The sequence below is a fragment of the Chanos chanos genome, chromosome 3, assembly GCF_902362185.1.
Source record: "Chanos chanos chromosome 3, fChaCha1.1, whole genome shotgun sequence".
Taxonomy (NCBI): Eukaryota; Metazoa; Chordata; class Actinopteri; order Gonorynchiformes; family Chanidae; genus Chanos; species Chanos chanos.
The window spans coordinates 23,701,203-23,727,853 of NC_044497.1; the positions used below are offsets into that span (position 1 = coordinate 23,701,203).

Consider the following 26,651-nt stretch of genomic DNA (forward strand, 5'->3'; position numbering starts at 1 on the left):
GAACAAATCAAAATGGATCACATTTTTGATTTCCTCTCTGTAATCTCTGATTTACCACAAAGTTTTGCCAACGATCGGAAAAAGAGAACAGACTGATAATTCCAGAGAGAAGATAAGCATCCAACAGTAACAGCTGAGAACATAATGTCTGTAAGCTCAGGTCATTTTATAAGGTCTGTGATTTCTACTCTTCATTCCTAAGACTTATAGTTAAAGTTACCAGGACTCTCCTTCTATTGTCAAATCAGAGGTCAGCGTAGAGTAGGCAACCAGTCCCCTGTAAATCTACACTACAATAAAGTCAAAATCACCAATACCCGGAGCAGTCCCAAAACCAGTAAACCATCAATACCCGGAGCAGTCCCAAAACCAGTAAACCATCAATACCCGGAGCAGTCCCAAAATCAGTACACATTAAATCCCCTCCACACTGAGGTCCTTTTGTCTTTTGGTTTCACATTATAGAATTTTCCCCTCTGTTGAAATAAATTCCTTTTAGATAGAGGTCTACTCTTTTTTCCTGATTTGGACTAATGCAGATTGCACTGTGCGCACGCACACACACGCACATACACACACACCAAAAAGCACATGTTCTAAAAACAAGAATCAAGTATGAGATGAAAAACTGGACACATCACCACACATATGCATGTATACGTATACGTATACGTACACGTACACACACGTACACGTACACACACACACCACACTTGGATCTGTTAAGACGACAAACTGGCTAGTGATCCTGTACTGGCTGGCTGCTGTAGTCTAACTTGTTTAAGTGGCCTCTCTAGGCAGACTGTATGCTCCTGTACAAGGCCACAACTTCTCAGGACTTACATGAGGTATGGTATGAATCATCGAACACTAAAATAATCCACATTATCTAAACCTAGTGAGGAAATCATTAAGACATGCAGTCATATATTTAACTAGGTCAGATAAACCAGGAACAGAGAATGCACTGAAATCATTAGCTAGCATACAGGACTGTCATTAAGGACTGTCTGAGTCTCCTGATTCTAGGATTCACGTCCAGAAAAACCATTCCACAGAAAAGAGCTGGTGATGTGGCAATGGGGCAGGGCAGCTGGTTATTTCAATGATCCTTCTGGAAGGTAAGAGCTGATTTCTGAATTGAAATAAACACAGTAAAAGCACATGTGGGTTTAGTAAGGGTAGACTTCCAGCAACACTTTATCTCCTTACCAATCATAGGGTCTAATAGTTTCTGATTTTTCACTGACTGAAGTAATGATTAACAGTCTGATTCAGAGATCCATCAGTATAGTTTCCAATGCTTGTTCCCAATTATAGCCAAAATTATTGTAACAGGTCACCTAAGAAGCTGTTGTGTTAGCAGCCAGTCTCCATAGGTTTTCTAATGTGGCCATTTACTCCTGGAGCTCTTCAGTTTCTAATGATCATATGAACAGATGGGCAGGAAACAATAAACATGTTTTATCTATTAAATACCTATCAGCAGACACAGAATATGACATTTTAAGTCAAAAACAAAAATAAATCAAATAAAATAATCTACAGTTGAAAAAAGCGATTGACTGAAGGCATCAATATTCTCATTCATTCGTGTCACACACTGACACTCAAACCAGTCACTGAATAACTGACCATGATAAATGACACATTACTGACCTCTATAGAAAAATGACACATTACCGACCTCTACAGAAAAGCTGCGATTGTAAGACTGGAGAGTGTGGCTTCCATTGCATATTACTGGACCTCAAGTATTGACTGAACTGAACGCACGCACACACGGATATGTGTGTGTGTGTGTGTGTGTGTGTGTATGGTGCTTCTGAGTGGAATCCCAACGGCTCACTCGGTCAGGCAGCCGTCCAGGCCAACAGTGGTGCCATGGTGATCTTTGCTGTAACCATTGCGGAGGCGTCCGCCGGGCATCGGAGGGCGAGCAGCGGTGATGCCACAGTGCTTGAGCAGGTTCAGGCTTGGAGAGGAGGAAAAGGAGGAGGAGGAGGAGGAAGGCTTCATGGTGGAGAGAATGAGGGCCAGACAGTCAGCCACGGCCTTGTTGGAGGCGCAGGCCAGTGCAGGTGTGTGGCCTACAAAAAACGCAATGAAGGGACAAAGCCAAATCATCCCACTGTCCAAGTCTAGACTGGTTCACCTTCATTCTGTTTTAAGACTTCTTCTGCTAAGACTGTCGCTGTTGCACTGTCGCTAAGATGGCTGCACTGACGAGAGCTCCGAGTCAACTCAGCAAAGTTGTGTGGATTTACTTTTTACTGACTGTGCCGTCACCCCGGTGAGTTTCTCCGTCTACCGGCAAGACCGAACGAAAGACTCAGGCAGGATGAAAGGAGGGGGTGTGTGCTTTATGGTTAACTCTTCGTGGGCCAAGGATGTCTGTGTTTTAACAATGCACTGCTCCCCGGTACTGGAGTTGCTAACCATCAAAGTTAGATCCTTCTACCTCCCCAGAGAGTTCAGCTCAGTCCTCCTCACAGCTGTTTACACCCCCCACAGGCTGATAAACCTTCAGCACTGGACGAGCTGTATAGTATCGTAAATGGACTGGAAAACTCATACCCAGAAGCTGCGCTCATTGTTTTGAGAGACTTCAACTGAGCCAATATGAAGAAAGTTCTCCCAAAATACTATCAACACATCACTTTTACCACCAGGGGAGAACAGACCCTGGATCACTGCTACACCCCATTCAAAGTCTGCTACAAACCCCTCCCCTGCCCTGCTTCTGGAAAGACAGACCACTGCTCCATCCATCCTGCTGCTGGGACAGAGAGGCTGAGGGGAGTCCTTCAGGACTGCTTTGAGACTACTGACTGGCAGATGTTTGAAGATGCAGCAGATGGCAACATCAATGAATACACAGACTCTGTCATATGCTATATAAGCAAGTGTATCAGCAATGCTGTCCCAAAAACCACCGTTCGGACCTACCCGAACCAGAAGCCCTGGGTCAACCGGGAGATTCGTGCTAACCTCAAATCGTGGACCACCGCCTTCAACTCAGGGGACCCTGACGCCTACAAAGCAGCCAGATATGACCTCTGGAAATCCATCAGGGATGCCAAGAAGAAGCACAGGGACAAAGTAGAGTCCAGCTACTACAGCTCTGACCCCAGGAGCATGCGGAGTGGACTGCGCTGCATCACAGACTATAAGGGGAAAAACAAGGACATTGCCCAGGGCAAAGCATCGCTCCCAGACGAGCTCAACACCTTTTATGCACGGTTCGTTGTGGACAACACAGCGCCCACGTGTATGGGAAGGCTGCCACACTGACCCTAGAAACAGCTGATGTGAGACGGTCCTTCAAAAGGGCCAACCCCCGCAAAGCTCCGGGGCCAGATGGCATCCCTGGCCGGGCTCTTAGAGCATGCGTTGACCAACTGACGAAGGTGTTCACCAACATCTTCAACCTCTCCCTGAGTCAGTCCGTGGTCCCCACCTCCCTGAAGGCATCCACCTTCGTTCCTGTCCCCAAGAAACCGATAGCCTCCTGTCTAAATTACTACTGCCCTGTTGCACTGACATCAGTCATTATGAAGTTCTTTGAGGGACTAGTTAAAACCCACATCTGCTCCTCCCTTTCTGTCACCTTGGACCCTCTTCAGTTTGCATACAGACCAAACAGGGCCACAGATGACGCCATCGCCTTGGCGATACACACCGTGCTCACCCACCTGGACAAGGGGAATACATATGTGAGAATGCTCTTCATTGACTACAACTCTGCATTCAACACCATCATTCCCTCAAAACTCATCTCAAAGCTCGATGACCTCGGTCTAGCGCCCTCCATCTGCAGCTGGATATTAGACTTCCTGACGGGCAGGCCCCAATGTCAGTAGACTTCAGGAGACAGCAGGGGGGTGGGCACCTCCCCATCCACATTGGTGATGCTGAGGTTGAGAGGGCCAGCAAAGTTAAGTTTCTCATTGTAGGCATCACTGAGGACCTCTCCTGGTCACTACACACAGACACCATGGTCAAGAAGGCTCGCTAGCGGCTCTATTTCTTGAGAAGACTGAGGAAGTTTGGCATGAACGCCAGCATCCTCACCAACAGGTGCACCATCGAGAGCTTGCTGATGGGCTGCATCACAGTCTGGTATGGGAACTGTTCTGCCCACAGCCGCAAATCACTACAGAGAGTGGTGGACGTGGCACAGCACATCACATCACAGGCAACAGACTCTGTGCCATTCAGGACATCTTCCACCAGCGGTGTCTGCGGAAGGCTCACAGCATCATTAAGGACTGCAGCCACCCAGCACGCAGACTGTTCTCCTTGTTACCGTCTGGCAGACAATACAGGAGCATGGCTGCATGTACCACCAGACTTAAGGACAGTTTTTACCACCAGGCCATCAGGCTTCTCAACTCACACATCTGAACATCCCCCATTGCAGACTGGACTACCTGCTTGTTGCACTGTCCACAGCTTAAGTGCACTGTTTACTCAACTTACTTAACTTGCACTGCCACTGATTACCTGCACAGGTTACTCCCTACTGCACTGTTCACTGCTTACTGCAGTTTCATTACACTGCTGCACATTGATCACTCCACTGATTCACAATGTTTACGTAATACTGCACTGGCACTACACTGGTAGACAAAGCTGTACATCCCCCTATGTGCAATACCGTTGTTCATACTCGCCACTTTAATATTCATTTTAAGCCTCCTTCACATATATATAGTGTTATACTTCATATTTTGTTATATTTATTGCGCACAATTTTAATTGTTCTATTGCTCATACCTCTCTTTTCTATTATTTTTCTTAGTTAACTCCTTATTGTATTACTCTTTATTTATTTAAATCCCTTATTTTACTCTTATTCTTACTCCTTATTGTCTTACACTCTATTTATTTAAATCCCTATTGTACTCTTATTCTTACGACTAGTGTGCTCTTATTGCTGAGTTGACTTGTTTCTCTCATCTCATACATTTCATTGTACCGTTGACCCTGTGTTAACATACATATGACAAACTCTTGAAAGTGAATAAACTCTTGAAACTGACTCTACACCCACACCATTCGTTCCAGGCAAAAACAGTCCAGTATGGGCAATGTGCCCTTCAGCAGAAGAATGAAAGGTGAATGTCTTACCTTCTTCATCTACACCCAGTACAGTAGCCCCCCGACTCAGCAATGCCTGGACCACAGTGGCCAAACCATTACGAGCTGCGATGTGGAGGGGCCTGGAGGGGTTAAAAAATTATACAAAAACAACAGGAAAGGGGGGATGTTTATAACAAAAATAATCACACTGATCCTGCTGTTCTTGACCTCTCATTTATATAAATACCTGTGGCAGCTGGTGAGCTGGAAACAGGAGGAACAAACCTCCCCTTTAAATCTAGTTTCGATCTGTTCCCGTTAATCCGCCTTGATTAACAATTAACCTAATAATTGACACGAGTCGCATAAACAGAGTAAATCAGCGGTTCCCAAACGTTTTAGGTCACGCACCCCCTTCCACATCCTGACCTAGCTGAATGTACGCTAATTTATTGCACGAAACGCTTAGCAATTATGCGCTTAGCAGTTATGGTAGCCCAAAATAACCTTTAAATAGGCTTGTCTTGGTCATATCGACTTGGAAACAGTGAGGATAATTTAGACATCGCTCATTTCTGACAAACCTGCTGCATTTGTTTCTACAGTGGTGTTTGAGGCGACTGATATTATGTTTAGTCGCGGCGCAGTATTCACTATAATTACGACGGGTTCGCGCATGCGTGACATTTAGTTCATCTCGCAATGTTAACGAAACTGGAAAATAATAACCCGGATCCGCTTCAAAATTTAATAGGTTCTTCCTTGGCCGAAGCTATACCCTTCCACCAAGTTCCATGAAAATCGGCCCGGTAATTTTGCCGTAATCCTGTTGACAAACAGACAAACCAAGTACCGCACCGAAAACATAACCTCCTTGGCGGAGGAAATAATTGGAACGGCCATAACAGTGTTTAGGAGATCAACAATATAATGTAAATAGATCAACATTCAAAAGCATTTACAGATTTCAGCAAACTAAAGCACCAGTCGGAGCATTTAAAAGAGTGAGTGAGGGTGAGGAACACGCGCAGGCTCTGAGACACAGTACTATCATCAAAAGAGGTAAATACATGTGAATATTTACAGCAACATTAAAATATTTGCATCGAGTTGCATCGTGCTCAACATTCATATGAAACCGATCAGCAATGTTTTAAAATATAGCAAAAAATTAATGCACGGCACAAGCCGCAGAACAAAGAATTTTTGAGGGCGGGGAGAGGGGACAGACAGCGACAGACGCACCGCGACATTAACTAGTTGCATCGAAGTTTAATAATCCATAAATAATTTATCGTTATTTATAATCCGACACTCGAAGGCTAACAAATTCGATCAAGAGGAAACGCAACAAAATGCGCTTAATTGACATTTGGCACTGCAACAATGTTTCAACAAATTGCAACGAAGTCATGTATGGCATGAGCACACAAAGAGAATGTGTGAGGGTGGCGAGGAAACTTGGGCCCTACAGAAACAGACATGTAGTTTTAAGAAAAAGAGGAAATTAATATTTTATTTTTATCCTATTATCTTATTTTAGATTTTTTAAAAATATTATTTGTAATTTCCGCCATTACCGTTTTTTGTCTTTTCCCAAAGTCTTACCACACTTTGGGAAACCCGGGAGCAAATGATTACCAATTATTTCTCTTTACTGAACTGTGTTGCATTTGTTATACCCACACGTTCTTGTAATTTGTGGCTACTTATATTTTTCGCTCTCTGCTTGACGTCAGGGAATATTAATGTCAAATGCGCTCGCCTGATTTGCAAGATTCTACCGTTTAAATGCTTGTGAAACACCGTGGATTGTCAGAAGCTTGTGTGCTACAGCGAAAGCTACGGCATGAAACTGTTTAACAAGGGTGGCAGTTATGTGAGTACGTATCGGAAAACTAATCCCTCAAATGTATTTTACATTGTAGCTTTGTTGTGTTAAAAAATTCAGATTTAAAAAACGAAAGTAAAGTTACTGAAATCGATCTCAGTTTCTGAGAATAAACTTTTAGGTTAGAAAAACAGGATCTTCTATCTGTATAATGCATCAGCGTTGAGTGCAATGCACAATAAAGTTCAGCACTTGGACCTCAACTAGTTTGCAAGAAACAGTAACACTATCACAAAATGACACTGAATCATTTACTCTATTGACACGATTGGTGTTAATTATCCAGTGAATCGTTAGTTTAATTGCTAATCAACGTAGATTAACGGGAACAGGTTGAAATCAATGATAGATTTAAAGGGGAGGTTTGTTCCTCCTCTGTTTCCAGCTCACCAGCCACCACTGATGTGTATATATACACACACGGTGCAACTTCTGAATGTTTATTTGCCTCTGATTTGTTTCATTATTCTTTTTAATGTAATGTTATGAGAGCTTTTATAATGTAAACAGATACTCTATGGTGCACAATTTGAATAGTTTTAACGGTTCATAATTAGCTGAGTGAGGCACCTGGTCACCTGTTTCTGTGACCTAATTGGCTAGGAGCAGGACATGTGGGAGAGTGAGGAGTTGGAGGTGTGAGAAGAGTGTGGGGACTATACGGTTTAGTTGTGTGGGAAAAGAAAAGTTCAAATAGAGTTTTTATGATTTACCTTCAGAAGACGGTATATCATCTCTGTAAGTGTGTGGAGAGAGAGAGCAGTAGAGAGTGAGAGAGAGACACACACAGAAAATGTGTAGCACTTACATTTGAAGCATACTGTTTGTTGCGTTGATGAGGACAGGGTTGTGAATCTCTCTCAGGATCAGCATGGCGCACATCTCATGAGCCTGGACAGAGAGAGACAGACAGGTCAGAAAGACCCTCACAGACAGACAGGTCAGAAAGACCCTCACAGACAGACAGGAGAGAAAGGCTCTCACACACAGACAGCCAAGAAAGGCCCTGACGGGGCTGGACTGTTTTTGAACAGGTCTCAGCATTAGCTACTAAATGATTCTGGTTGGACTGGGCAGGTTGTGTGGTGAGACTGGTTGGACTGGGCAGGTTGTGTGGTGAGACTGGTTGGACTGGGCAGGCTGTGTGGTGAGACTGGTTGGACCGGGCAGACTGTGTGGTGAGACTGGTTGGACTGGGCAGGCTGTGTGGTGAGACTGGTTGGACTGGGCAGGCTGTGTGGTGAGACTGGTTGGACTGGGCAGGCTGTGTGGTGAGACTGGTTGGATTAGGCAGATTACCTTGCTGCAGGCCAGGTGTAGGGCAGTATTCTTGTTTTGGTCCAGTAGAGACAGGTCAGCTTTCGCTCTGTGCAGCAGCACGGCTGGGGATCACAAAGCACAACACACTTTTTTTTTTTCTTTTTACTTTAAGGCTGAGACTTTGCTTATTATCTCAAACAAACTCCATCATCATATTTACTGAACTCGGCCTTCCTTGGCATTTTGCTGTAAGACTGACTGCTTTAGCCTCAATTTCATAACAGAATCCAAAAAAGATGGGTGTTCCTTACCGACGGCAGCACTTCGGCCATTGTTGGCTGCAACCATGAGCGCGGAGCACCCTGAGCAGTCGACAGCGTTGATGTCCGCTCCGTGACACAGAACCAGCTGCAGCCCAGTCACATTCTCAGCAAAGGCAGCTGCATGGAGCGGGGTTCTGCAGGTATCACCAAGACAGACCCATTAAACGCTGAGCAAAATGATTTATGACAGTGGACGAAAGGTAAAACTCTGTCCCTGCCCCATACGATCAGAGCTGTCAGCTGCATTTAAGGCCTTCACAGATGGAACTGAAGAGGCTACACAAACAAACTGATGTCCCAGCACAGACTACAGAAGCCTGACACCAGGGGGTGTTCCAAGTACATGGTTTAGTGACTAACTTGAATAAGTTAACTCAGGGTAAGTAGTAAACCTCCTGATAGAAGAGCCCTGTGGCTTCATTCTCCTAGCAAAACAAAGCCACAGGGCTCTTCTATTGGGTGGTTTACTACTTACTCTGAGTTAACTTATCTGGGTTCGTCACTAAACCACGTACTAGGAACGCCCCCCTTGTCTGTTACTTTATACATTTTCAGACACTTTCAATTTTATTTTACAAAGTGCTCACCTTCCTTTGGCGTCACTGACATTCACTATGGGTGTGCTGGCTGTGGCCAGTAGCAATTCCGCACAACCACTATGCCCATTGATTCTGAAATATGGGAAAACAAACAGTCATGAAACTGTCCAAATTAACAGCTATAAACCAGAGCTGAGGTAAATCATTTAGACTCAGAATAGCCTGTGTAACACATGCAGGCTGGCCTGGACAGAGAGCGTGAGAAGCTAATGCAAGGGAGCAGAGAGCACACTTACAGAGCACAGTGCAGTGGGCTGAAGAGATTTCCCTCTTGGATACTGCCTGGTCTCAACTCAAGAGCAACTTCCAAACACTCCTCATGACCTGCACAGAGAGAGCCACACAACAAACTTACCTAACTCTTAACCAACAAGCCAGAAATATTCTAGAAACATATTTCATGTATCAAACATTACCTGTCATTGGCAATATTTGTTATATTTAAGGATATGTTATCATTCACTGATGAAATAACTCTTTAAGGATGAGAAAGGACTAGTGGCTGTAGCTTTAGGAAGAACCATGCCAAACAGGTGCTGAGCTTTAATCTAGTTACCATGATAGGCAGCCCAGTGTGTGGGGGTGTACCCCCAGAGGTCTGTCAGAGGGTCCTGCTGGTCCTGCTTGTTAGTGCCGCACAGCAGATTGGAGAGGATGGCCGTGTGACCACAGGAGGCTGCCAGGTGAAGAGCGGTGTGCCCATGGATGTCCCTAATCAGCGCCGATGCATTATGGGCGAGCAGGAAGGCCACACAGTCCTCCCGACCCATCACAGCCTGAAACGGGAGGAGACTAAGTATTCACAATAACCACATCTGCTCCAGGTGTGTTTCTGTGTGTGTTTGTATGTGCGAGAGAGAGAGTGTGTAAATGAGTGTGTATGAATGTAAGAATGTGTGTTTGTGTGTGTTTGTGTGTAAAGCAGATAATGAAGACATACAGAGAGTAGGAGCATCAGGTTGACACACACCCCCCTATGTAAAGCGGTTCTTCCTTTCCTGTCTGTGATGTTAGGCAAGGCCCCTCTCTCCAGGAGCAACTTTACACACTCGGAGTGTCCTCCCAGCACCGCCAGCATCAGAGGAGTTCTGGAGAGAGGAGAGTGAGAGGAGGGGGGAGGTGTCCACAACACGTCAGTGAGAGTACAAAATGAACAGCAACACAAGAGGGAGAGAGAGAGAATTAAAATCTGTAGGAGAAAACAAAGGAGAGAGAGGAAAAGGGGAGTGACATACTGTCCCTGTGTGTCTGTCATGTTAAGGAAGTCAGCCTTCTCCACACTCAGTAGCAGAATCCGCACACAGTCTGCATGGCCACTGGCAGCTGAAAGCAAAGCCACACAAACAGTGTGCTCACGTCAGCATTAGTCATTCAGATAAACTGCATGCACTAATCACACGCACTCAAAAATCTAAACTGCACAGAACAGCTTCTGGATACCCGCACGAGAGAAATGTTCCAAAAATCATACGTGATCGACCGTGTGTAAGGTCATTCATACACAAACAACTTCTCACTCACTCATGTTCATGTATGTGAGTGCACACACATGCAGACTCTAAGCTGCTATAAAGAGTATGTATACCGGCGACGTGGAGAGGGCTCCAGCTGTAGTGTGGTTGGGTGAGCAGGCAGGACGCTCTGTGATGGAGCAGCAGTTCCACACAGCGGGAACGACCCCTCTGGCATGCCACATACAGAACCGAACGACCCGCGCTGTCACACACATTTACATTCAGCCCTGACTCAGCCAGTACACACACACACTCCCAATGACCTGCCTCCGCCTGGAAGAAAGAGAGGGAGACAGAGTGTCAAAGTTCAATATTTCCATGCCTGGGTCAAAACAGCATCCAGAAGTTAGCACAAATTTAAGAACATAAGAACAGTGGAGCCCAAGGGGTCTAATATCTTGAAGTGGAGATGGTGAGTGACTTACTGCTAAGTGCAGTGGACTGACGGAACTGTGGCTCTCCAGGTCTCTCCCTTTGTTCAAACACATCTGCAAGAGCTAGAGGACAGAGAGAGAGAGAGAGAGAGAGTGAGAGCACATTCACTACATCTTACACAAGGTGGACACCTACAGTACAGTGCTCGTCTGGGAGGCGCGGTGTCTGTGGACTCACCAGCTGCAGGATCTGCCTGTTGCCATGGGCAGCTGCGTAGTGAAGGGCACTGTACCCATTAGAGTTAGACACAGACGGGTCAGCACCACTCTCCAACAGGTATTCCACACACCTACAGTAAACAACAAGCAGCAAACAAACCAGCATGGGCTGGAACTAAAGCAATAAACTAAAAGGATTTTTCTGTGTCTGAAAACAAGGGTCATTTCCCTTACTGAAACATAAACATATGCATGAAAACATATACGTAGCCAACACAACGGTCTAGATTAATTTATATATTGGTTAAAGATGATTCATTAGGTGAGAATTTACCTGAAAGAGTCACTGGGCCCTTCTCCCTGATTCTGGCCAGAGCTGACAGCTGATCTATCCAGTCTGGAAAGAAGAGATTTGATTTCAAACATAATTCTTCAGAGTAAGAGAGAAAAATTCAAACAAGTTCTGATTCGAAAGCCTGTGATGGGATCTTCATGTGCAGCACTGACAAGCTAGGAATGTGTGTGTGTGTGTGTGTGCGTGCGCGGTTGTAGAGGTAATGTTAGTGTTGGGGATGTGTGTGTGGTAGTGGTAGTGTTGGGGATGTGTGTGTGGTAGTGGTACTGTTGGGGATGTGTGTGTGTGTGGTGGTAGTGGTACTGTTGGGGATGTGTGTGTGTGTGGTTGTGGTGGTGTTGGGGATGTGTGTGTGTGTGTGTGGTGGCAGTGGTAGTGTTGGGGATGTGTGTGTGTGTGTGTGGTTGTGGTGGTAGTGGTAGTGTTGGGGATGTGTGTGTGTGTGTGTGTGTGGTGGTAGTGGTAGTGTTGGCGATGTGTGTGTGTGTGTGTGTGTGGTGGTAGTGGTAGTGTTGGCGATGTGTGTATGTGTAGGATGTGCTTAACTCACAACCGAGCTGAAAATGCCTAAATAACTCTAAGTCTTGAATTTGAAGTGAGTTTGAACTGGAATAGTACACCTTGTAGGAAGTGTGGCCAATTCAATCTACATTAATACTTGTACACTGAATGGGAGTCAGTCTGCGAATTCAAAATTGAACACCACCCTGGGGTGTATGTGTTCACCCTGGTGTGTGTGTTCACCTGCAGAAAACAGTGGATGCTGCAGAGTAGTGGAGGGGTGTACAGCCAGTGTAGTCTGGCACATTGACCTCTGCCCCTGCCGCAACCAGAGTCATCACACACTGGTACCAGCCATTGGCACCTGCATAGTGCAGCGGAGTCCTGAGGAAAAACACACACACAGACACACACACCCCAAGTCAGGTGGACACGTTCACATACAACCTCAGATCGGGGGTGAAAAGAAACATTTTACCTTCCAAACTTGTCCTTCTTCTCCATGTCAGCTCCACTGCTTAAGAGCAAGTTAAGACACTCAATGTTTCTACAGAGAAAAACACATAGGACAGTCCATCACTTAAAACACACTCTTTGAAACACTAAGATGACTGTTAACAAAGAAATGTCCCTAGCATATAGCTGACTTAGAATTTATAATGTTTTAACCATAATCAGAGGTGCATTCAAGTTTTGCAAACTGACACATATGTTCCAGGCGAATGGGTTTCCTTGGACTCTTAAATTTGAACGGTTTTTAGGTCAGCATACTTTGACGACATCAATCCTCTATGCTACTAATAACAACCAAGGTAGTGTTTCAAAATTTAAATACCTAAGACTTTAGCTGTATGTGATGTATGCGAGTTATCCTGAACTAACGACCACAGAGAGCAATACAAACACTTAGCTGATGCTAAGGATTGATAACGATTGCATACAAAAAAAAGACGCTTTCAGAAAAAGTATCAATGTAACTGACAGTTAGACGAGTCAACCACTTGAATAATTGTAAGAAGATTAAATAAAATCGAACACAAAGTATATTTTCTTGTATAACTCCCATCTGGGCACACATCTCCCTTAGTCCAGCATCCATCTCTGTTCACCAAGAACTACCTCCTCAGACCGTTTGTGTGTGTTCGCAAGCGTTTGCAGTAAAACTAAAAGCAAACGGAGAACTGTTTGAAATGGTTCACAAACATTTGCCTTTGTTTGCTAATTTGAACGCACCAAAGATCACATCTTCTTTTCTTCCATTGCTTCAGTATCTCAGAAGGCCAGTTATAACGTGCCAGAAAATGCAGGCCTACATATTGTACTGTCTTACCAAACAGGTGCTAAGTAACAGGACCTGTGTACCTTTAAGGGTGTGTGTGTAATTTCCATCCTTTTTGCCTTGGATGTGAAGCAACTGGCAGTAAATGACATGCAGAGAAGAGCACTTACCCTCCAGAGGCAGCAGCATGTAGACATGTCCTCCCAAACTTGTCTGGAGTGTTTATGTCAAAGCCAGCCCACAGAACGTGCTCTTTCCTCATAGTCAACACTATGCTATACAGCTGACCTGTGCATTAACACACACAGTCAACAGTGAGCATATACAACAACAGTGACGTACATAACACAGTCAACACACACAACAGCGACACAGTCAACATACACAACAACAGTGACACACTCAACACAGTCAGCATACACAACAACAGTGACAAATCAACACAGTCAGCATACACAACAGTGACACAGTCAACATACACAACAACAGCAACACACTCAACACAGTCAACAAAGACAACAACTGTGACACGCTTAACACAGTCAACATACACAACAAGTGACAAATCAACACAGTCAGCATACACAACAACAGTGACACACTCAACACAGTCAATGAACACAACAGCGACACATTCAACATACACAACAACAGTGACACACTCTACACAGTCAATGAACACAACAGCGACACAGTCAACATACACAACAACAGTGACAAATCAACACAGTCAGCATACACAACAACAGTGACACACTCAACACAGTCAATGAACACAACAGTGACAAATCAACACAGTCAACATGCACAACAACAGTGACAAATCAACACAGTCAACATGCACAACAACAGTGACAAATCAACACAGTCAACATACACAACAACAGTGACAAATCAACACAGTCAGCATACACAACAACAGTGACACACTTAACACAGTCAATGAACACAACAACAGTGACAAATCAACACAGTCAATGAACACAACAACAGTGACAAATCAACAGTCAACATACACAACAACAATGACAAATCAACACAGTCAACATACACAACAACAGTGACAAATCAACAGTCAGCATGCACAACAACAGTGACAAATCAACACAGTCAACATACACAACAACAGTGACAAATCAACAGTCACCATGCACAACAACAGTGACAAATCAACACAGTCAGCATACACAACAACAGTGACACACTCTACACAGTCAATGAACACAACAGCGACACACTCAACACAGTCAAAATACACAACAACAGTGACAAATCAACAGTCAACATGCACAACAACAGTGACAAATCAACACAGTCAATGAACACAACAGCAACACAATCAGCTTTCACAACAACAGTAACACAGTCAAAAGTGGTTAACAGAGTGGTGTTGTGTTAAAATATTTTTATCCTTGGTATCATGTGATCTCCTGGCATTAGTTATGTCCAAATGAGAGTGTGTGTATGTTTGACTGCAGCTGAAGCCCTACCTGAGGACAGGAGCTTGCGGCAGCAGTCTGAATACCCGTAGAGCACAGCTAAGTGCAGGGGGAACATCCCATGGATTCCTTGCCTGAGCAAAGACAAAAATGTCAAAACATGCCAGTTAGTTTCTCAGACCTCATCGGGTTTGGAGTTGGAGTTTAATAGCTGACCCTTCTCTTTTAAATGTTTTACCATTTTCTCACAAATTCAGGATGTTTGATCGCTCAATGATCTCTCATAAATCTCCCACTCAGACTACACAACCACATCAGTCCATGAGAGCCAGGATACCCCATGCTTTCTCCAAAACAGATCAAGCCAATTACAGTCCCAATTACAAGTCTCTAGCTAATTACAATTACAGGCAAAGATAATTACAGTTACACTCCTTCATATACCCATCACAGTAAACATGTGGGACAGCCCACTGTCATGGCTCTATGTTAGCTGACTGAGGGGACAGGCTGCTGTCTCGCTGTTGGTCAGAATTGTTTTAGGACATCCTGCCTGTTGTCCTCACCTGGCAGTGTCAGCCCCATTTGTCATTAAGGTGCTAATGAGGAGTTCATGACCAAATGTACCAGCTACATGAAGAGGGGTATTTCCATATGTGTCCACACAATCAATCTCTGCACCTGAGAGAGACAGACAGAGACATGTCAGTGAGTGTACAAAAAGAAAGCGAGAGAGAGAGAGAGAGAGAGAGAGAGCTAAATGTAAAGGAAAGGATTATGTTACCATTCTGGATGAGGATCTGAGAGCGAGTGAAGCGTCCGTGAATGGCCGCCATGTGCAGGGGGCTCTTCCCTTCTTTACTCTGAGGAGAGTAGTTTAAAAACAAAAATATTTTAATGGGCAGAAAACACATGAAGAAGGACACTCCAAACCAAACCACACTCATCACAGTCATGACTGGAGCACACATACACTGTTTTGAAAGATCCTAAAAACATATAAATCTTAATTACTAATTAAATGCTACTGCTTCAGACTGTCTTGAAGAAACAAAATGATTGCCATATTCGCAGAGTCAGCAAGAAATTTTTAATATGTGTTCTGACTCTGACCTGCATGTTGACATCAGCTCCGTTGTTGACGAGAAGCTCCAAGCAGAGGGCTCCATTGGTGGAGACAGCAGACAGGTGTAGTGGTGTGTAGCCTCTGTAGTTGGGCTGGTTGACATTGGCCCCATGATTCACCAGCTCATTGGCCACAGCTTCCTGCCCCATGTAACAGGCCACATGTAGCGCTGTGTTACCAAAGGCATTCAGCTCGTCAATCTGAAATCAGAGTGAACCAAGAAGGAGTCAGAACAGTGTCTATTTAAGGAAGGACCACTGAGAGCTTAATGCACCAGTGATGAACATTCATTAAGATATGAAGACAATGTCGACTACAATTTAAAACACAGGTTAATTATTTAATACTCCTTCATTAACAATAAATGACAGATGTCTTTTAAGCCAGAGACGAAGAAACGCCCATTCTCTGTATTCTCTGAAATACAGTGTCTGATGCAGCCTCACCAACCCATCCATGTCTCTGATTCTATGCTGATTCTACATACATTTACGTTCTCTAATATTCTTTCTCTCTGTGTGGTTTTCATTTACTTTCTCTAACACTCTTTCTTTCTGTGTGGTTTGAGTGAGAGTGAGAGTGTTGAGAAAAGGGGACTTGTGTGGTGGACCTGTGTGAGAGATCTCAGAACGAGGACTCACCTCAGCTCCGTGCCTCAGCAGGCATTTCACCACCTCCACGTGGCCGCTGGCAGCAGCAACGTGCAGAGGGGTATAACCTCGCTTGTCCTTACAGTTTCTGTCTGCGCCCTGAGACACCAGCAGTTTCACTACCTCCACATGTCCTACACGTATTCACAGATAAAAACACAGACACCAAAAACCTCCCACTCTTACACAGAATCTTTTCTTTAAAATCATTTTCTGTTGTTTTTCTAACAGGTCTATGGTGTAGTCAGTAGGCATGGACTGCATATATTTATGCATTATATTATGGATGGTGTGTTTATTTTGACAAATATCACAATGCCAAAGGGAATGGAGGAGTTAGAAGATGTGATCGAGCCATGACTAAACTGTACAGGGAGATGTGCATTGGATGCTTACCCAGATAGGCAGCCCAATGGATTGGCTGTCTCTCCTTCTTATCACTGGCACTAAGTGTAGCTCCTCTGTTCAGCAGCAATTTCACCATCTGCAGATTAATAATGCAACAGTAAGACACACCACGAAAACTCCCTTTCTTTAAAAAAAAAAAAAAAATCACTTTAAACACATCAATTACACAACTCTCTAAACTTCACTGCCTTACATGACAAGACTCATCTCATTTAGAAGTTCAACTGAATTCACTATTGTCTTACTGAGACAAAATGGTAAGGATCGAAATACAACACAAGCCACACAATAAGGACAAGAGGAACAAAGTTCATCAGGACCCTACATAAGCCCTAAAATAAAACGAGCAGTAAAGGACTAAATTAAATCTGTTTCTAAGCCCAAAATGAGAAAAAAAGACGTGCTTTGTACTGCTCTACCTCCTGGTGTCCACATTGAGCAGCGTGGTGTAGGGCGGTTCGGCCCGTACGGTCGGCTGTGTTCAGACTGCTGTTCTGAGCCAACAGGACCTCTGCACAGCGCGTAGCCTGGTTAGCCGCGGCAATATGCAACGCTGTCTGCCATAGCTTATCTCTCACCATCACATCCGCCCCCATCTGGAGCAGGAGCCGCACGGCCCTCTGGGAAAGAGAGAGAGAGACAGAGAGAAGCCATAACAGGACTTGGACCAGCATTTACTCCTCTTAAACAATACAGTTTCCAGTTGAAGCCACTAGCTGGGGTTGAGGCCAGGGACTGACAGTTACACAAAGAGAGCTCAGTCACATGTTCCCACACTGAGCAGCACACGGGGAGGAATCGCAGTCTTACCTCGTTCCTGGAGGCAGTGGCTCTGTGTAGTGGTGTTAGCCAGGCTTTGTCCTTGGCATTGACATTTGCACCTGCAGGTGATGGGCAGGCAGACAGCAGGTAGAGATGCACATGTGACAGAGAGAAAGACCTGAGTGCATATGTAAAGAAGCCATCCTGCAGCTCAGTAAGCACAAACACATGCTGTGGTCAGAGACTAGATGACAGGACTTTACTACTATACCTGCAGCAATAAGCATGTCCATGATATGAACATCACCCAGCCAGGCAGCAGCATGTAACGGAGTACGACATTCTGGGTCCTGACACACAGAAAACAACTTTTACTTCCCTGTCTCATGAGGTGAAATCATACGGTCTACATTATAACACAATGTACATTCATCTCCAGTCCAGCTGGCATTACTTTAACATATTACATACATAATTCACTATTAATATACTTTTATGGAGGCTGATCCATGTCCGCTGTGGTTCACATTCTAGTGTTCTCTCAAATGAATATGGTGAAACCTGACTCATGTTTAAGTCTTGAAACATTTTGCATCAGACTGGTGCAGCAATGGCTTAAATCTAATTCCAGGAAGTAGTTCTGCATGAGAAGAAACAGCATATTCCCAGCATGAAGACTATAATGGCATAACAAGGAATTACGGATTTAGAAGGGGTAACCGAGAAAAGGCATTAATCTGCTGCATAACCACAAGTGTCTGTGTATCATTTCTTCTACTGTTTACCACACTTCACGGCAGCAATGTAAAAACAGAAAGAAAGAAATGAAATGGACTATATCTCTACAGTCGAGGTGAAAGATTTGTGGACGGAATGGTTTGTTCGGACAGACACATACCAGCGCGGTGACTACTTCTCTCCGCTGCAAAAGCACCCGAACTTCGTCTGCATTTCGGCTAAATATTGCTTGGACCAGTGGGGCCTGGGAAACATAAGACGGTTATTAAAATCCAAAAATGTACATGCATAAGACCGACATCCCTGTCTGTTTGTATGCGGATGTTACTTAACAGTTGCTAGCTGACGGACTAACATATAGCCTTAAAATAAAAATCCACTTGTGTCACTATGGGACGCTGTATGTGAAAACGATTGGCATTCAATGATGGTGTTGTGTTACACTTGAAGTGATTGTGTAGTGTGTTACGACCATGACTCGCATTACCACAGGCAATTTAATTTTTTAAAGGAAAACAGGCTATCCAGACAGCGTATGCTTGTTTGCGGAGCAGATGTTGGCTACAAGATGTGCTATTAGCTAGCTATAAGTTTGTTTAATAAACACTGACATCTCCTCAGTAAAAACGTCCATACATACCATCCCTAATCAGCGATGCAGCGAACGCTGAGCAAATAGTAAACACTGGAGAGCTATTAGCCTTCTTTTACTGCCAAAGTGGCATGCTTCTCACCTGGTCTGAAATGCTAAGTACTCCCATCTCCCAAAGTCAGTCCGGGCGAAATCCCCGCATCAGGATGAACAGGTTTGGGGTTCCAGATCAGTGATGATGTGTTTTGATATTGCCAAACAACACCACTGGTTGGTATACGTCTTCGTCGCAGCTCGCCGTTGTTAACGGATATTGCGAGTCAGTGCGTCTTTTTTATGTGTCCACCTACTGGCTTGGCGGAGGTAGCAACAAGAGCGCCATAACTTTACTGTTACGCACCTTTTTGGCTGCCTCGTGAAATACCTGGTTAGAGCCCCTTGTATTGATGTCTGTCTATAACATTTACTCGGCGTTTTGACATCATTTTTGGTTGTCAGTTCTTCATGGGGGGCTCATGCATAACACTGGCAAGCCACCTATTCTCCAGGACAGCTGGGGGCAGCATTACATTCTTATACACCATCCGGAACAATGTTGAAAAAGAGACAGTCAGTCCATGGTCTAAACCACCGGTACGTTGCGACAAGCGATATATTTTGGAAGAAAGTCTTCGAGGTATTACGAGGATTACCTTAAATATTTTAATCGAACAAGTGAAATATTTTGAGTTTCGTTTTTATAGTTTAACAAATACTAGTATTTGCCAAGGCGTCGACTCGAATGGACGGTCGAAATGATTATATTTTATTTGGTTAGAGAATCGATCCCAGGTACGTTTGTTAATTTTCCTTTCGCTTTCAGTCACTGGACACTTCATTGTAGCCAAGCATATTAAAACTGCGGAGAGGAGAGTCAGTTAGTGGGGTAAAACCCGGGCGTCAAACGAGAGCCTGTCTTGATATCCTACCACAGTGCCTTGTGAGCCTCTCTTCACCGTCCGTAAGGTTGAACAGACCGGGTCCACTTTACATTTTGCTTAATGGCATTATCTGGAAGCGCACGTCGTCTACCCATGGGTGTGCGGACATTTAGCGAGTTCCTCGAAATTGCTACCGTCAGCCCGAGCCGGGCTTGTCGCACGAGAGGGTCCGGAGAACGGATGAAACATCCCGTAAGGTGAGATCAGATGTAATGCCCTTGTTCAGTGTCTTCCCAGAGAGCTCTTCCTACACTCTATTCAGTGATGACATAAAACGGTAATCCTGAGCTGTGTTCTCTGAGAGTTTGCATTCTCTATAGTAAAGTAAACCAATTAAATGGCAGTGGTACAATTCTACTTACTGTAAAGAGAGTGAGGAGATAGCATTGTGAATGTAAGGAGATCTCGTACAACATAATGTACATTTCTAAGCCTGCTTATTTCCAGTTATCACATGCGTCCTCAAAAACAAAAACTCTTGCAACTGAGCGCCCAGATAAAATAAATTAGTACATGTGACGTTCGTGCGTTAGCGTTTCGTCGGTCATCTAAAATTCCTTAAGACTCTAACATGATTTCAGTAGAACAAGTTATAGTTTTGTTCGTTTGGTAGATGAACTACTTGAATACAGATGCAGCAAGAAAACAAAAGGTCTCCATCAGAGTATAGAAGCTTCATGAGGGAGAAATAAATGCCTGCAATAGGGAGACTTTGATGAGATAAAGCTTGGGAGTCCTAAATCTGAGTGAGCAGACAGAAGCGCCTGGTGAGTGACACCTCTCAGTGCAGCTCTCAGGTGGAGTGAGTGGCACTGAAGAGAGACTGGTACAGAGCCAGGAGGTTGTTCTGGCACTAAGTAAGCAGAAAGTCGGTTAGAAGCTGAACGTTTCAATGTCTCAGGAAGAGCTGTAGTTTTGATGACAGATGGATCCTGAACGGTTTTCTCTGAGAGGGGTGTGACTGATGACCTTAAACACAGATGAGACAGAGGTTAACAATGGGTTGATAATGGGTGTAATGAATAGCATGAAAAATAATAGAGCCTGCCTCATACCCCACAGAAAAACTGGCGTGGGAGATAAGGTGTGTTAAAGATAAGAGCTGCAATTAATTTTCTGCAGATAACTTCTGCATTCTCTTAACTTTCTTCAAAATCAGAGTTCGCTGTGCAGATGGTGTTCTTGTTGGCCATGAGAACTTGCTCTAAAATAACATTGGTATGTACTGTGGGTCAAATGAACACTGTCTTCCATGTTTCTGTGGAAAATACCAGCTTCCTTTAGCAGTACCAAGGTGGTGTTTTAGTAAATACAGGTGACCTCTATGCAAGTTTCCACTGCTGTCTTTCCCAGACTGATAAACCCTCTGTTTGTGTAGGCACTTGGCATCATGTGGCATTTTGATGACCAGGACTCCCAGAATACTCTGCTCCAACAAAATGGAGCTGACTCCCACGCATCACAGAAGGACCTTCATCAATCTGACCAATAAAAGGAAAGAGTATTCAGAGAGAAGGATTCTGGGGTAGGACACTAATCTGCTCTTGCATTTGGGTGTGCTCATTCATTCAGAGGGTTATTGAGAGCACGTGCAAAGCTGATAGTTTTACAGAACGTACATAAAACTCCTTGAAGTGGATAAGTGCCAAGCTCAGGTATGCTCTTCAGTGCCAAATATGATGCCATTGAGTGTCACTCGGTGATTGTTCTTCCAGAGTTCTCTGCTTGTTCAATCACCTGTTTGTTAAAATGCCTGAGGTTTTGCTATGTTTCCACCAAACTTGTTCTTTCCTCTTTTGCACCACGTAGGTATTCGATGCGTGAAATGTATGATGTGGTGGCTAATGTTGACGAGTACAAAGACTTTGTGCCTTGGTGTAAGAAGTCCCAGATCATCCTGAAGAGGTCTGGCCATGCCAGAGCCCAGCTGGAGGTGGGCTTTTCCCCCGTAGTGGAGCGATACACGTCCATGATCACTCATGTACGTCCCCACCTTGTTAAGGTAAGTGTCTCTCATCCAAATGCTCTGAGGTTGTGACTCTTTTGTTTAATGCAGCTGAGAACATGCACAATTTAATGCCCACAGCTATGACACTTCACCACAATCAAACTGATCATATTTTATGAGAGGTTTTATGTCCTTTGAGTGACGTTCCTTGACTGGTTTATGCACTCTAGGCGGTCTGCACAGATGGCAAACTTTTTAATCACCTGGAGACGATTTGGCGCTTCAGTCCTGGCATTCCTGGTTACCCCCGCACCTGCACAGTTGACTTCTCTGTGAGTGCGGCCAGTCACGCGTCTTTAATAACCATTTTTATTGTTTTATATGTTTGTCTGCAGGTGTGTTCTTTGTCTCTATTTATTTCACAATGGGCATTCTTCTCTTCTGCCAGATCTCATTTGAGTTCCGCTCTTTGCTGCACTCTCAGTTGGCGACAGTCTTCTTTGATGAGGTGGTGAAGCAGATGGTCGCAGCGTTTGGACGGAGAGCGTTCACACTTTACGGTCCTGAAACCCGTATCCCGCGTGAGCTCATGTTTCACGAGGTCCATCAAACGTGACAGCTCCCTGCTGCAAGAACACCACTTAGCTCCCCTGTGTGTCTGTGTATGTGTGTGTTTGTTTCTTGTGTTTGTCTGTGTGTGTGTGGCCCCTCTCCTTAGCTCTCCTGCAGATTCTCAGCCTTTAGGTCAGCTGTCTGCACAAATCTCATTTATGGATCACGGATTTCTCACAGACTGTTCCATAATGATGTCTTATCATCACTCTGCCTTGTTTTGGAAAAGCACCAAGTTTTGAACAGAGCTACCTCTAGACACGGGTTAGAGCTGCAGCCGGGGGCCCAGCGCTGCTGCTCAGTTACATACAAACACAATCCTGAGAGCTCTGTGTGCACCGCAATCACGGACTCACAGTGCTGTAAAAGGTGACTGAATTGCCATGTTGTTTGACCGGTCATGTGACATGTACCATATAGTGGTAGGAAATGAAAACGAGCCCAGGACTGATGCAGACTCTTTCAGTGCGTGTTAATCAAAAGACACATTTCAGTGTTGAGGGAATATCCATCTTTTGGATGTGATATGGTGAGACAGATATGGTGCTGTTTTGAACTTTCTTTGTGCCTAGTTTTTAAACATATATATATAAATGTAGCCTGGTTAATTTGAGACTCATGTTTTGTTCATTTAGTTCAGAGTCCAGATGAAGGTTTACAGTGTTTTGTTTCCTGTGTGTTTGGCAGTGAATGGACATTTGGAGTGCTGTACTCAAAGTACTAATGAACGTACAGTTAAAGAAAATCCACATTGTTTTCTGTCAGGAAAAGCAAGTTCTTTGTTTGTCTGAACTGCTGTAAAACTGAACGAGCTGACTAATATACATGGTTTAACTTCATGTATGTTTTAAGAGGAGAATCCATTATGAGACTGGATAAAATAACTGTAAGAGCCATGTGTGAATGACTTTCATTGTGAGACGTTAGTGTAGGTTTGTGTCATATGTAATGTTACAGTAAGGTTTAGACCTGGGATAATTTCTCTGGGCTCAACACCCTCATCACATTCCCAACATGTCAATCATTCTGCATGACTGTCCACACAACACCCGCACCCAACACATCACATTCTCAACATGTCAGTCATTCTGCATGACTGTCCACTCAACACCCTCACCCAACACATCACATTCTCAACATGTCAGTCATTCTGCATGACTGTCCACTCAACACCCTCACCCAACACATCACATTCTCAACATGTCAGTCATGACAGCAGTGTGTTATAAACTATGTAAATGTTCTCTCAGATTTTTTTTAAACTATCACATCTCATGTTACTGTTATACATCGCTTGCAAAAAGGTCAGAGGGCATGACTTTCACTGCCCATACAAAATTATAGAAACTTCAGCTAAGACAGAAAAGTTTTTTGTCTGTTTGGAAACAATGAATGATTTTTTTTTTTTTTTTTTTAGAAACAGCGCTCTGTTAGGGGAGATTCTGAGCTCATCTTTGCACATTAAATGCAGTCCAGGAGAGTTATGGTTATTCTGCATTCAGTTAAGGAACCAAAGAACTGCTCTTCATTAACAGACTGTTTAATCATGTACTGTGCTTGAGCAAGGAATGTACCTTTTCTTCTTGGAACAGAAGTGACCACATGAAAAAGTGTCTTCAGTGTTGGTTGGCTGGCACATCCTGGTTCAAACTGTCAGTCTCTCCGTTTGCTGGTGTTGCTGATGAACTATAAATTACTTGAAACACCTGAGTCATTCCAGAGTTTTCTTGAATCTGTCATTATGGTTGTTTATTATTTTTATATTTTACTTTTGTTTGAGACAGGCAGACCGTGTTCCATCATTTTGTCTTTCATGGGTTTTTTTTCTCCTGTGTTATATCATGGCAACATTAGCCAACATTAACCAGGCTAGGCACTGATTGTCCAGCCCGTCATCAGCTCCATCAGGTGGTGTAGAGCAGGCTTAGAGCACAGGTCTGTGTGTGGTGTGTCCACAGCACTGAACACGTCTTCTCTTGGTTCTCTCATCGTCAGTCGTCACTTAAAAAGAAAAGCCATAAAATCTCCTGCACTGTATTTACACTGCACTCTGTCTGTGTAAGACTCTAACTCTTATTACGGCCATGGCCCCAGAGCGGCACAGTCTGCAAGAATCTTTTGTCCTATGCTCATGACATGTTTGGCCAGGAGAAACATGGAGAGCAGGAGGAGACGCAAGGGATAGGAGTGCTGTTTCCAAGTGCTGGCAGGTCCTCTGGGAACCTGAGAAAGGTGCTGGTATCTGGGACATTTATTTATATAGCAGTGTCATCTGCCAGCATGACACACACCAGCTTCCATACATCACAGCAACTCGTACAAAATGGACTGTTTTGTTTTTTTTTTTTAAATAAACTTATCAACTTTACAAATTAACTTTTGGCAATGATGAGTATGGACCCGTAGCATTTTAGTATTAGGGATGTGATCCATAATGTGTGGCCCTTTTATTCCTGTTATGTAAATACACAGTCTACAGTAACCAGGCAAAACAGCGTAAGAGAAGAAGGCAGACCTTCCATATTACTTGATAGCAGAAATATTACACGGATATCAAAGACTTCGTATGGTATGTAGTCAGATCATTCTTAAAGGCAGAGACAAACATATGCTTGATGGATGTACCTACAAATAATGATAATGAATCTGTATGTAACTCTATGAATGAAGACACCCTGCAGAGACACACAGCGGCAGCACCGCCCAACAGTGAATGTTGAGTTTGCACTAATGGGCTGAAAGCACAGGTCCGCTCTCTCCGCTGATCACACTAATAGATTCACATTTAAACATAAACTGGGTCAATGTGTGCAGGTGCACTCTCAGTCTTCATTCGTTTAATTACATTTCAGTACTTGTTCCACATACAGTGGACCAGTGGACGTGTGATGGCCAAGAACAAAGGATATTTCCTATTTGGAAAAAAAACAAAACAAAACACAAGTTATGACTCAAGAGTTTGTTAAAAACATTTAATTGTTTTTTCTTTTTGTCAAGTTTTCCCATTTTTGTTCATCTAAGCATCTCTTCTCCATCTGACCCATGACAAATATTATTAGCTCCCCAACCATCCCCACGCCCTATCATTCTGAGAACAGCCAATCCGCTCCACGATCACTCCTCAGAAAAAACAAAAGACAACCCCCCCCCCCCCCCAAAAAACCCTGCCAACAGGCACGGGGCATCAGACTGTATTAAAAAAACAAACATGGGGGAGGGGGGGTTAAGGAGAGAAGAGCAGAGTTGGAGCGCGTGTCCTCTGGTTCTGATATGACCAGAGACAGCATGGAGCTTCTGATGGCATTCACACCAATGAGACATCAGACAGTGCCTGAGAACAAGCTTACACACACACACACACCTGCCTTACAGCCAGCACACACACACAAAGAGCCTCCAACCCTCTAGAGAAGTCTGCTTATTTACAATAAATATGTGTTCTGGGTAACGTTATGGTCTAGTCTCTTTTAAATACACAGAAGTCTAACAGAGGTTGTGGTATGTTGAAGTGTGGAAAAAGGATCTTCATGAACACCATGTCTGGATTTCGTGACATGGTTTGAGTGGAGCTTAAACATTCAAACTATATTTATATTTATATGTATATGTATGTGTGTGTGTGTGTGTGTGTGTGTGTGTGTGTATATATATATATATATATATATATACACACACACACACACACACACATACACACACACATAAATTTATTTACACAATGTATAAATAAAACCACAAGCCACAAAACATTGAGCAATTATAACTTTACACAACACGTTTTTTTTAAAACACTCAAAACCTCTACCAAAAAAGGGAAGTAAAAGAACCCTAAATCAAACCAGGGCTTGCTTACCTCTAAATATTAAGGACTCCAGACTAGCACATGTCCTTCTGGAGTAGCACAACACTAAAGCGCTGTGGGTGTATGAAAAACAGGTACATCCAATAAAACTCCACCGTTATAGAATCCCAACAAACCAAAGGAACCACTTAAAC

General features: G+C 43.8%; 2 protein-coding genes across 2 annotated transcripts; one reads left to right on the forward strand and one right to left on the reverse strand.

The window, feature by feature from the left end:
• Positions 1 to 1,750: 1,750 nt before the first annotated feature.
• ankrd52a (ankyrin repeat domain 52a) lies at positions 1,751 to 19,327 on the reverse strand. Its single transcript, XM_030769871.1, has 28 exons — positions 19,258 to 19,327; positions 18,684 to 18,767; positions 18,057 to 18,135; positions 17,834 to 17,904; positions 17,443 to 17,643; positions 17,012 to 17,099; positions 16,607 to 16,749; positions 15,953 to 16,165; positions 15,624 to 15,702; positions 15,406 to 15,520; positions 14,891 to 14,973; positions 13,571 to 13,688; positions 12,600 to 12,668; positions 12,365 to 12,505; positions 11,600 to 11,662; positions 11,285 to 11,396; positions 11,098 to 11,169; positions 10,744 to 10,945; positions 10,394 to 10,481; positions 10,129 to 10,246; positions 9,715 to 9,934; positions 9,395 to 9,482; positions 9,147 to 9,230; positions 8,548 to 8,693; positions 8,276 to 8,358; positions 7,785 to 7,867; positions 5,134 to 5,225; positions 1,751 to 2,090 (listed from the first exon to the last, which is right to left on the reverse strand). The coding sequence occupies exons 1-28, from the start codon at positions 19,282 to 19,284 to the stop codon at positions 1,846 to 1,848; spliced, it is 3,207 nt and encodes a 1,068-aa protein (XP_030625731.1). The 5' UTR covers positions 19,285 to 19,327; the 3' UTR covers positions 1,751 to 1,845.
• Positions 19,328 to 20,065: 738 nt separating this feature from the next.
• Positions 20,066 to 22,973, forward strand: coq10a (coenzyme Q10A). Its single transcript, XM_030769887.1, has 5 exons — positions 20,066 to 20,292; positions 21,474 to 21,620; positions 21,905 to 22,097; positions 22,274 to 22,375; positions 22,492 to 22,973. The coding sequence occupies exons 1-5, from the start codon at positions 20,156 to 20,158 to the stop codon at positions 22,657 to 22,659; spliced, it is 747 nt and encodes a 248-aa protein (XP_030625747.1). The 5' UTR covers positions 20,066 to 20,155; the 3' UTR covers positions 22,660 to 22,973.
• Positions 22,974 to 26,651: the final 3,678 nt, after the last annotated feature.